Genomic DNA, 12,385 nt, shown 5'->3' with positions numbered 1-12,385 from the left:
TGTATAATCTTCCTAGTTCGAGCCTCACAAACACATGGCGTGGGTAGCAATCCTGAGATCACAACCTTGGAGGTCCTGTCCTTTAACATAGCACCCAACTCCCTGAACTTGCTATATGTCACATGTCATGTTCATGTCATTAGTACCTAAGTGGACCAATGGTATTTCAGATAAAATAACATTTCATTTTTGGAGATCTTTCTGCCCATCTTCATGCAAGATATAAGCAGAAGTACTCTGTACAATGCCAAAAGCAATTAAAATTTCACTTTGAACTATGGTCTTTGTATAGCAAGGTGTGATTATTGCCACCCTGCACAATTTCAAATACTAATAGTACACTTGTTTAAGGTGAGAGGGGAGAGATTTAAAAGGGACCTGAGGGAGCACATTTTTCCAAATAGAGGGTGGTGGAATGAAGTGCTATAGGAAGTGGTAAAGGGAGGTACAGTTATAAATGTTAAAAGACACTTGGACGGTTATGTGGATAGGAAAGGTTTAGAGGGATATGGACCAAATGTGGACATATGAAACTGTTCCCAATAAGAAGTAGCATAGATGGAGGATTGAACTTGCAGCTCCATGGCAACATTTCTCCTACATACCCATATAGCCGATTGTCAACTTGTGAAAATTCAGTGGAAATTCTAGTAATACAATTTATAATATACTTCTATCCAATAGGACTCATTGAATTAAGGGAATTAAGCTATTGGTTAAGTTACATGGACCAGACTAAATGATTCATTCCTGTTCTTATGCTCCTGGAAATGACTAGCTGAAGAGTTGTTATTGCAGAAAAAAACATGTCAAAGTGAAACAAAGCAGCTGATTAAAGCAACATTACAAACCATGTGCAGTCTGCTCAATAGATGACAGTACTTATTACATATCCTGGGAAAAGGTTAAGTAAAGATTTTCTCCTGATATTTAAACAATTGTTCAATTTGTTTCTTAACTTGTTCTTCATCCTTGACTGACTGAATTCCTTGTCAAAATGTTTCCAATTTACTGTCAGTTTTAGAATGATCAGATTTCACCATGTTTTCCTGCATTCATTCTTCCAATCCTTGGCTCTTCTACACTTAAAATTTATCTACACTGTTGGAAAATTTAATTATTAATATATTTCTTATGACTTTTTTCCTGCAATTTTGTCCTCAAAGTAAATTATAAAATGAAAATAGACTCAGATTTTCAGGTTATGAAATGACATTTTCAGGATGAATTTCACTTGTTGTTCACATGAGTCAGACACTACACTGCCAATGCCCTAGCTAGAAATCATATATGGTTGTAGGACCTTATTTCAATTACTCTGCACAGCAGAAGATGTAGATTGGTTTTGACAGGTTTTTTTTAAGAGAAAATCTGTGGCCATTCAAAAGCAATTAAATTGTAGGCATAGGAGTGATTTTTGCTGCAGCAAGAGGAGCATCAGTACCTTAAATATCAATCAATCATTCTTACCTCTCTGTTGACCTTCAATAAGAATTAAATCCATCATAAACTCTTTCCCTACCTGTAGTGATGAATTATATACAACTCTATTCAACTGTTCCATTTAATATCAGAGAAATCTCTACAATATACATTGTGAATTTTTTTCTTTGCAGACGTCCATAAAAACAAAAGAAAGCCTTAAAGAATGAGTGACAGTCAAAATGTTAGAACCCCAAAGCACTTCCCCACTCCCCCTCCCACACAAAATCAACAGCAGCATAATGACAATCCACCACCCCAACCACTTCTGCAAAAAAGCATCAACAACCTCCACCCACCAAGCAGGCAATAGAAGGCCCCAATTAAAAACCATGATCTGCAGTGCAACAAAAAATAATCGGTCACCCAACAATTCAACTTGCTACAGGCTCTCTCTCTCTCTCCCCCTAATAAATGGAAAAAGAGATGTCCCCTTTCTCAGTGAGAAATAATTTGCCGATCTACGGCATTAAAAATGTGTTGCGCAGTTTTTTTTTCCCATGTTCTGTGACCCAAGAATCAGCAACAATCTCTCAATCACCAATGAGAGGGGGAGATGGGGAGAGAGAGTAGATGGGGAAGAGGGAGAGGGAGGGAGAAGTGTAGATGGAGAGGAAGAACAACTCACTGAGTACACAGTCTATGTATGAAACTGTTTCAACATTAGCAGTATTTGACCAGTGGTTTAGGATAGATCCCCCATGAAAACAATTTGGGGTGATCACTGCCCCCAGCAGACACTATGACAGGAGGCACCTTTTCCATGGAATAATCCCAGGGTACAACACAGAAAGAAGCTATTTGAGCCATCGTACTTGTCTCAACCCTGTGAAAGTATCTCCCAATAACTCCAGCTAGCCTGCCTTTCCTTACAGTTATGTAATTTATTTCCCTTTCAAGATCATCTGTTTCTCTTCCCTTTGCAGGTAGTTTCATCCAAATCTGGATTATTAGAAATTAATAATCATTATTAATACACATACAGGCACTTGTGTATATTACAATAAACTGGACTTTGACTTTCACAATATTGCACAAAGAAGAATAGTGGGCTTGCTCCTGTTCCATTGATCCATGTGGATTCACCATATCAAAATTATGTATAAGGTTCGATCTATCACACTCCACTCCCACCTATTCTGCAACTGAAAACAAACTTGAGGTTTTCTCTTTCCCTTGACCTTTTGAGTGCTTCCATTATCTTCTGCCTTTATTTCAGATTTCCGGCTTCTGCAATTCCTGATATTTAAATGAGTGTAGAGTCCATTACTGCCCATATTTCTTGTCATTCTAAAGATTTATTGATATAATTTACAACATCACCCCTTTCTTGTCAATCCACTACTGAGAATTCTATCTTTCTCATTTTAAGAGTCTTTATCAATCTGCAGAAAAACAATCTTCCTTTCTGTACTCCACAGCAATGTTTATTAACTTTTGAAATCATATTTAGGGAATATATGGTAGATGCTTGAAAAGTTTGCTGTTAATATTAAATTCAAGAAATTCAGTTTACGGGATTTGTTCATCCAGCCTTGTTAGTAAGCACAGTAGGATAAAAACATTTGGTTAATTTTTAAACATGAGTTGAAATAAAGAATAATTAGAATATAGATATGAAAATGGCTAGTGTAATTTACGATCCCAGCTCTGATGACTTGCTTCAGATTGCAAGCTTAATCTACTGTTCTTAGGTTGACTAGAAAGATACACTATTTACTCTGCAGTTTAGGAATCATTGATATTATTGACGCCTATCTGCAATTTCAGTACGAAGTCACATGCAAAATGCTGTTGTACATGTTTCTAGTTCCTATCCAATTCTCATTCTCACCAAGCCATAATGATGAAAAGAGGAATTTGGACCAAAAAGCCTAGGAAATTAGGACTCTTCCCTCGGGTCCTGACTGGGAATCTCCTACAAATCAAATTTGTATTTCCCCCCTCTATTCAGATCAAAATCTGATAATCAGTTCAACTCATGTAGTAGTCAAAATCTCATCCTGTGTGGTCCCAAGTGATTTACTGTTGTTCACAGCAGTAGACGTAATTTCTAATAAAAGAATTCATAATGTGCATTTATCTTGCTTTGACTTTAATCTGATATTGCAATAGGAAAACTCAACCCAATTGTTACCTTTTTAATAAATGTTAAATAAATCACACTATTTCTTTATTAGGATCCTTTAATTATTTGGTTAGTGAATTCCCAGGGACAGGTATTGCAGACCCTCAGCTGCATTTTGAACAAGCCATTAACATTAATGAGTCTCATGTGTTCATCCACTTTTAAAATTTCTCAGCCTATGTAAGCAGATAACTTTTAAAAACTTTAATTTGAGTGGTGGAAATAGCCAAGAGTTAGCAGGATTTCTTTGACTACATTCTCTGTTGACACAACAGAAATTTGAGAAAAATTGAATGAACCAGAGAAGTGGAGCATTCTACTTGTTTTATCAGTGACTTCTTTGCTTGGAGCCATTGAGTCTCCTGTATCACTTAGAACCAATGACTTCAAGCCAAAACATATTTAAATTGCTATTTCACAGAATTGGAAATGGCTTTATCAACCCAAGTCTCTTTTAAATAAAAGAGATGTAATTTGATGTAATTTCAGGCAATTCAGAATGATGACTACAATTTTAAAGCATAAGAGTTAAATCATTTAGAGTTATTTAATATGTTTTAATTTTACTCATACATGACTGCATTTCTCAATCAGTCCTTGCATTCACCATAAGTCAGAAAAATTGACTCTGAGGAGATGACAATGATTATTATATAGAATCATAAGGTCTTAGAAAAATACAGCACAGAAGCAAGCCATTTGGTCCATCTAGTCCATGCTAAACCATATGAACTGTCTACTCCCATTGACTGCACCCAAACCTTAGCCCTCCATACCCCTAAAATCCATGTACTTATCCAAACCTCTCTTAAGTGTTGAAATCGAACTTGCATGCATCACTTATGCTGGCAGCTCATCCCACATGCTCATGACCATCTTAGTGAAGAAGTTTCCCCTCATATTCCCCTTAAACCTTTCACCTTTCACACCTAACCCATGACTTCTAGGTGTAGTCCTACCCAACCTCTGTAGAAAAAGCCTGCTTGCATTTACCCTATCTATACACCTCATCATTTTCTATACCCCTATCAAATCTCCCCTCAATCTGCTATGTTCCAAGGAATGAAGTCCTAACATAGTCAACCTTTCCTTATTAACTCAGATCTTGCTGTCCCTGCAACATCCTTGTACATTTTCTCTGTATGTTTTCAATCTTTCTTACATCTTTCCTATAGGTAGGTGACCCACACTGCAAACAGTCCTCCAAATTAGGCCTCACCAATGTCTTATACAACTTCAATTTAACATCCTATCTCCTCCACACAGTACTGTGATATATGAAGGCCAGTGTGCAAGAACTTTTGTTTTGACCCTATCTACCTGTGCTGCCATTTTCAATTAATTATGGCCCAGTATTCCAAGATCCCATTATTCCCCCCACTCCTCAGTGCCCTGCCATTCACTGTTTAAGTCCTACCCTGATTTGTCCTCCCAAAGTGCCACACCTCACACTTGACTGCATTAAATTCCATCTGCCATTTTTCACCCATTTTTCCAGGTGGTCCGGAGCCCACTTCAAGTTCTGATAGTCTTTCTCACTGTCCACTACTCACCCTATCTTGGCGTCATCCACAAATTTGCTAATCCTGTTAGCCTCATTATCATCCAGATCATTATTATAAATGACGAACACCAACGGACACATCACAAATCCCTGTGGCTCTCCACCAGTCACAAATAGGCAATCCTCCACTACCACTCTCTGGCTTCTCCCTCAAAGCCAATGCCTCATCCAATTTACTACCTCATCCTGAATGGCAAGTGACTGAACCTTCTTGACCAATGACCCCCCCCCCCCCCATGCAGGACCTTGTCAAATCTCTCGCTAAAGCCCATGTAGAAAACATCCAATGTCTTTCCTTCATCATCTTTCCCGGTAAATTTATCAAAAAAGTTTGGTTAGACATGACCTATCATGTACAAAACCATGCTGACTATCACTAATCAGTCCATCAGTCCATGTATATCCAAATACTTATAAATCCAGTCCCTTAGAATACCTTACATTAACTTCCCATGACTGATGTCAGGCTCACCAGCCTATAATTTTCTGGTTTATTTTTAGAGCATTTCTTAAACAGTAGAACAACAATAGTGATCCTGCAATCCTCCAGTACCTCAGCTGTCACTAAGGATGATTTAAATATTGCTGCTAGGCCCCCTACAATTTCTGCACTTGCCTCCCATAGGGTCGGAGAGAACATTCTCGTCTTCCAGAAGACTAATTTTGTTCCTTGTAATCCTCTTGCTCCTTCACTTTGTCTGCTGGGGCAATCTCATGCCTTCTTTTAGCCCTCCTGATTTCTTTCTTAAGTGTTTTCTTATATTTCTTATACTCCATAAATATCTCACTTGTTCCTACCTGCCTATACCTGCTATGCACTTCCTCTTTTTTCTTAATGAGAGCCTCAGTATCTCTTGAAATCCAAGGTTCCCTCCACCTGTTATCTTTACCTTTTATTCTGACAAGTACATACAAGCTTTGTACTCTCAAAATTTCATTTTTGAAGGTTTCTCACTTACCAAGAATAATGTTTGCCTGAAAACATCCTGTCCCGGTTCACATTTGCCAGATACTTTCTGATATCATCAAAATTGGCTTTCTCCAATTTAGAATCTGAACCTAGGGACCAGACATAACTTTTTTCAAATTTATTTTGAAACTAGTTGGCATTATAATCACTAGATATAAGGTGTTCCCCTATACAAACTTTTGTCACCTGGCCTGTCTCATTCCCTAATAGTAGCACTCTCTGTCATTAGGATTTCTATGTACTTTAAGGAAACTTTCCTGAATACATTTGACAAACTCTCTCCCATCCCGTCCATTTACAGCATGGGAGACCCAGCCAATATGTGGGAAGTTAAAATCACCTACTATCACAACCTTATGTTTCTTGCAACAGTCTCCAATCTCTCTGCAAATTTGTTCCTCTAAATCCTGCGGACTGTTGGGTTGTCTATAATAAAGCCGAATTAACATGGTCATACCTTTCTTCTTCCCCATTTCAACCTATAAAGCCTCACTAGACAAGTTCTCCAGTCTGTCCCGAATGAACACTGCTGTGACATTTTCCTGACTAGTAATGCCACCCCTCCTCTTTAACCCATCCTGCTCTGTTGCGTCCAAAACAGCAGAACCCCAGAATATTGAGCTGCCAGTCCTGCCCCTCCTGTAACCAAGTCCTAGTCATGGCTACAATGTCATAATTTCACGTGTTGATCCACGCCTTGAACTCGTCTGCCTTTCCTACAATACTTCTTGGATTGTAATATATGCAGCTCAGGACATTAGTCACACCATGCTCAACCTTTTTAATTCTTGAATTTCTCTGAGGTCTTAAGAACATCTGCCTCTATAACCTCTCCATTTGTTGTTCTGGCACTTTGGTTCCCATCCCCGTGCAACTCTAGCTTAAACCCTACCGTACAGCACTGGCAAACTTTCCCACTAAGATATTGGTCCCACTCCAGTTCAGGTGCAAAGTGACTCTTCTCTACAGGTCCCACCTTCCCTGGAAGAGAACCCAGTGATCCAAAAGTTTGATGCCCTCCCTCCTATGTCAACTCCTAAGCTACATGTTATACAGTATGATCTTCCTATATCTGGCCTGACTAGCACATGGTGCGGGTGGCAATCCTGAGATCACAACCCTGGATGTCTTGCTCTTTAACCTAGCACACAATTCCCTGAAATCACGTTGTAGATCTTGGATCCTGGTACTTGGGAGGCAAAATGCCATCCAAGAATCTTGTTCTCGTCTACAGAATCTCCTTTCTGTTCCCCTAACTACCAAATCCCCTATCACCATAGCTTGCGTCTTCTCCGCCCTACCCTTCGGAGTCACAGAGCCAGGCTCAGTGCCAGAAACCTCATTGCTGTGGTTTTCCTCTGCTAGGCCATCCACCCCCCCCCCCCCAATCGTTTGTTGAAGAGAATAGCCATAAGGGTGCTATGCACTGGCTGTTTAAGTCCTTTCCCCTTCCTGACTGTCACCCAGTCTCTGGTGCCTGCGCCTTGGGTGTAACTTCCTCTCTGTATATCCCATTAATGACCCCCTCGGCCTCCTGAGTGATCCAGAGTTCATCCAGAGTGTTAGAAACTGCAGCTGGATGCGCTTCTTGCAGGTGAAGTCATCAGGGACACTTGATGACTCCCTGCCTTCCCACATCCTGCAAGAAAAGCATTCAACTGCCCTGCCTGGCATCCCCACTGCTCTAACTATGCAAATGTAAAGAAGGAAAGCAATAAATAAAAAGGGGGAAAAAACTACCTGCAGCTTTTTCTCCTTCTCGTGCTCAAGTCTCTCCTCTCTTAGGCTTCAAGCTCTTCGCTGAAGCCTCGAAGAGCTAAAGCCTCAAAATTCCCACTTTAACTCTTTCCATTCCAACAAAGGCAGTTTCATTCACTGCTGCCTGATTTTAATTTGTTCTTTCCAATCAATCCCGATCCTAGATTGGCCTCTGCATAAAACACCATACTGTTGCGAATTGATGCGAATTCAGTTGGTGAACCTGAGTGAGCTACATCTTCTCACGCTTCAGATTCAATGATTTTACAACTCAGAGGAGTCACCTGTTTCTATTGAGTTGAAATCTTAATGCAATTGAATTATCTTCTTTAATGCTATTTTCTATTCTTTCCCCATATTTTCATAGTTTTTCTGGTATTTCTGAAATTTAATTGTAAACTGTGTTCTAACATTTATCTAAATAAAATTTAGAATCATTTGCTTTATGTTTTGGTAACCTTTTACATCAAATAATTCTTCAACCTTTGTTCCATGCTCTGCCAATGTTATTCAATGTTTACCTTTTCAGAATTTTGGAGATTTTACTTTATCTTTTCAAGTCACTGGTAAATATTTAAACCATTCACATTTATTTACTTGCATTGTATTTATTATTTATAAAAATGTTTACTTATTTAGTATATTTATTTACACATTCATGGGTTATTGGTGATGCAGGGTCCTTTGCGTTTGTCGTAGACATTGAAAGCAGACCTTTTGGCCCCTTGTGTTAGTGCCAGCAATCAAGTGCCTGTCTATACAGACTCCATTTTCCAGTGCTGGATCTGTAGTTTTCTATGCAATAACCTTGCTCTGCGCTTCAGATGTGTTCCAAGGATGGAGAGCACTATGGTATTCCAAAAGGAGAGATGCATTATGGACAGTGCTGCTGTGTATTCCCTGCTGTGGAAAATGGCAGCAGTCTACCTTGTTAAAGAAGAGTAATCACTGGGCTGGGGAGAGAACTGTGTAGTCAAAATAGATATGGTCAGACAGCTGGTCTAGTGGACAAATCATGGGATTGGTGTTGGAGGTTGGTTGATAACATGGAAGCCCAAATATTAAAGATAAGACCAAACTTTACTTCAGAAATTTGTATTCATCACAGTTCCTGTAAAACATGGTTATTCCAGAAGTGACCAAATTGATTAGTCTGTTTCTCTAGCAATGATTAATGTTATAATGTTAAAGGAATGACATTTCTTATCATACTTCCATTGCAAAAGTGATATTGATGTACCAACTTGACCCATGTGTCTGAAATAGCCATGATCATGTTTTACTTAGGATCTTCTGATTACAGTGGCTTATGATATTATGGATTATACACTCAGTGGCCACATTATTATGTACATCTGTACACCTGCTCGTTAATGCAAATATTTAATCAGACATTTTTGAGAGAGCAACTCAATGCATAAAGTCATGCAGACATGGTCGAGAAGTTCAGATGTTCAAATCAAACATCAGAATAAAGAAGAAATATGATCTAAATGACTTTGACCATGGAATGATTGTTGATGCCAGACAGGGTGGTTCGAAGCCTTTCGTTGGTCGGAGTCAAATGTGAATGTTGTGTTACAGATGTCTACATCGTTGATGCAGCACTGTCAGTCAGTGAGCATACCAGGGTAGTATGATGTGGAGATCAAGTTGTTTCCCATTCAATAGGCCCTCCCTTCTCCACGCAACTAACAAATCCAAAGGAACGGCAGAGACCGATACAATCTGGCACCAATAGCATTGAAGGAGTTGCCAGAAAGCATTGATCTCAATGTAGAACTGTATTAGGGACTACAACTCCAGATATTTCCTCAGGGGTTCAATCCCAAACCCTTCTCCATGAGCGGGTATTGCTGCAAGACAGTGGAAGTTTGAGATGAGAGTTTTCCTTCATCTAGGTGAGCTGCTAACCGCATCTGCTTGGAAGGTGATTGGAGTATCTCATAAACTGCTAATCTGCTGGAATCCTTGTACATAACAGTGTCTGGAGTTTACAGAGAATAGTGCAAAAACACTAAAAGCATCCAGTGAGTGGCAGTTCTGTGGGTGAAAACGCCTTGTCAGTGTGCGAGATCGCACCTGATATGTTAACTCTGCTTCTCCCTGCAGTGATACTGCTGGCTCTGCATTCCAGCTTTAAATTAAACCTTTCATTCTTCTGTTCCAATTCTTCCATCGACTCTGCTTTCACACACACCCCTCTCCCTGCCTGTCACCTAACTCAATTTCTGGCTTTTTCCACTTTTTTGATTTTATTTGGCCGATGTTCTTCTCCTGTCATAGTTTCATGGAGTCACATAGTTCAGAAAATGACCCTCTAGCCCACTCCATCTCAGCTGACCATTATGTGACCACCTTAATCCTATATCATTCTCCCTGCCTTGTTTAGTTTGATCCATAAAGCCAATCTCCTTCATAAAGCTGTACTGCAATTTTCTGTTCAAATGTCACCTTATTTGTCTCAGAGGGATTTTTATTATTTTCATTCATGTGAAGCATCCCAGGACATGGTATTACATTAGTGGGACTAGTTGATGATAAGACTAAACTAGTGATGATAAAACTAAATGTTATCTTTTAATTGTGAGTTGATTGTTCTATATTGTAATGTTTAACTTGATCTAGGAGAGAATCTGGAGAAGAATATTCCAACTGCTGACTTTCATGCCACCTTGACCCTTTTGCTTCTTTGCAGTTTCAACTGCAAACCAAGAAGCACTCAGATGAAGTCTAGTACTGCTCAGTTTTAGTACTCAAATCACTTCAAGTATAGAGACATTCAATGAATCACTAATGACTGTACATTTAACTTACTGTTCTAGCTTGTTTTTCATTACACTAACTCACAGCTTGAACATAAATACTGCTCAAGGAGTTAAATGCTGATGCTCACTTTGACAATTTGTCATTCTCTCAGAGCTCTACAGTGGTCGTTTCTGCACTGCTGTTTCCAATTTCTTCAATGTTCCTTCTTGAAATGTATTTTGTTCCAATCTTGCAGTCTGCTTCTGAAGGCATCCCCATCAAAGATACTCAAGATCTTGAGATCACTTACACAAGAGATGAACAATGATATTACAACTGTTTTATTGTTCCCTCTTGTGTCCTCAATTTAGTCACCCATGCAAAGACAAAAGGCAAATAACCCTTTATACCAGGTAGAGACCTGCTTCCACTTCCCGTCTCACTACTACATAATTAGTTTCTTATCTAATCATGCTTTGCCTAGGAGTAACTGTTGTCTGTTGTAATTTGCACAACTCAGTTTGCAATGCCGCTTAATTTTGTATTGCCAGCCACACTTTGGTATACTTGTGCCAATCTATGATGAAAAGTTAAGTGAGCTAGGGCTTTTCTCTTTGGAGTGTAATACCGTGGTTAAGATTTCTACTGCAATGCTGTGCGTTAGTTTATATTAGCAGCTTTCTGTAAAAACAGTGTGCCATGCTGGGAAGTGTGTTTTGGCTTTGGCTGAAGATGAAGATACACACTGTCCAACATAGAAATGTGAGTCGGCCAATCAGGTTTATGCGATGTGAGAGAAAGTTCTAAAGGGTTGCAGAGAATAGTTCTCTGAAGGATAGTAGTCTGGTTCAGGAGCGGTGAGCGGGGCATAAGTGAAGATGCTGCAGAATGCCATTGGAAGGAGAGTCCCTGTTGCAAGAAGTGCTTTGTGCAAATAAATGCCTCCAAGGAGGAAGGGCTAATACTCCTGAGAAAGCCAGTTTGTTCGAGTTGCTCTTCAAGGGATGTTCAGAACGTGGTGTGTGCTTTCATGCAGACTGTGGGCCCAGTGCGGGAGTAAAAGCTGCCTCCAGTATGAGCACCATTCTGTGCACATTGGACTGGTTTAACTGTAACAGTTCCTTTTTTTTTTCTTTTTTTCTATTAACTGTTTGATAAAGGTGAAATTTATAAATATACTTCCTTTATAATTTTATGTGATGTAGGATCTGTTATTTCTAGCCAACCAATAATTGTGTATGGGCAGCATTTACACAAAATTCTTCCAAATTGAGATTTCTTTAATCGGAACAGCACAATGTTCCTGTATGGTTGAACCCCAAATCATACCGACCCTAAGTGTATATTGTTTATGAGAGGTTGTTCGCAGAACCGGCTAATGAGCCAAGTTCATATACGAGCCCGATGAGAGGGCTACAGGAGTAACGGAGGATGAGAAGCTTAGATAGAGAGGACAGCCATTTTCTGTTTCCCGGCTGGCAGAGGTCAATACCAGAGGACATCTGTTTAAGGTAAGTGGAGGAACGCATAAGGGAGATGTCAGAGGTAAGTTTCTACATAAAGAGTGGTAGATGCCTGGATTACACCACCAGGGGTGGTAGAAGGATATAAGAAAAATGCAGGATTCTGGGCTATGTAGGAAAAAGCTTTGAATTGGCCATTGGATCAGTACTGTGCCGTATTGCACTATGTTCTATTCTTAAATAATTTATATAAAATTAGCAGCTTTGGTATG

General features: G+C 39.4%; 1 protein-coding gene across 11 annotated transcripts in view; it reads left to right on the top strand.

The window, feature by feature from the left end:
• The window catches only part of dgkb (diacylglycerol kinase, beta), a 797,915-nt gene that overhangs the window by 681,647 nt on the left and 103,883 nt on the right, over positions 1-12,385 (top strand). For 3 of the 11 annotated variants that reach the window (XM_059972638.1, XM_059972633.1, XM_059972639.1), the window contains one exon: positions 8,602-9,331. The exons of 5 other annotated variants lie outside the window; for them this stretch is intronic. In XM_059972638.1, coding sequence (XP_059828621.1) covers positions 8,602-8,847 — 246 coding nt within the window. In that variant the 3' untranslated portion in view covers positions 8,848-9,331. Of the gene's footprint in view, positions 1-8,431; positions 8,469-8,601; positions 9,333-12,385 lie in introns of those variants that run through there. 3 more of the 11 variants (XM_059972632.1, XM_059972631.1, XM_059972637.1) reach the window with 2 other exon arrangements.

Source organism: Hypanus sabinus, chromosome 6 (assembly GCF_030144855.1).
Source record: "Hypanus sabinus isolate sHypSab1 chromosome 6, sHypSab1.hap1, whole genome shotgun sequence".
Taxonomy (NCBI): domain Eukaryota; kingdom Metazoa; phylum Chordata; class Chondrichthyes; order Myliobatiformes; family Dasyatidae; genus Hypanus; species Hypanus sabinus.
Note: the sequence above shows the minus strand (reverse complement) of the source record. Positions and strands in the feature narration are given on the sequence as shown.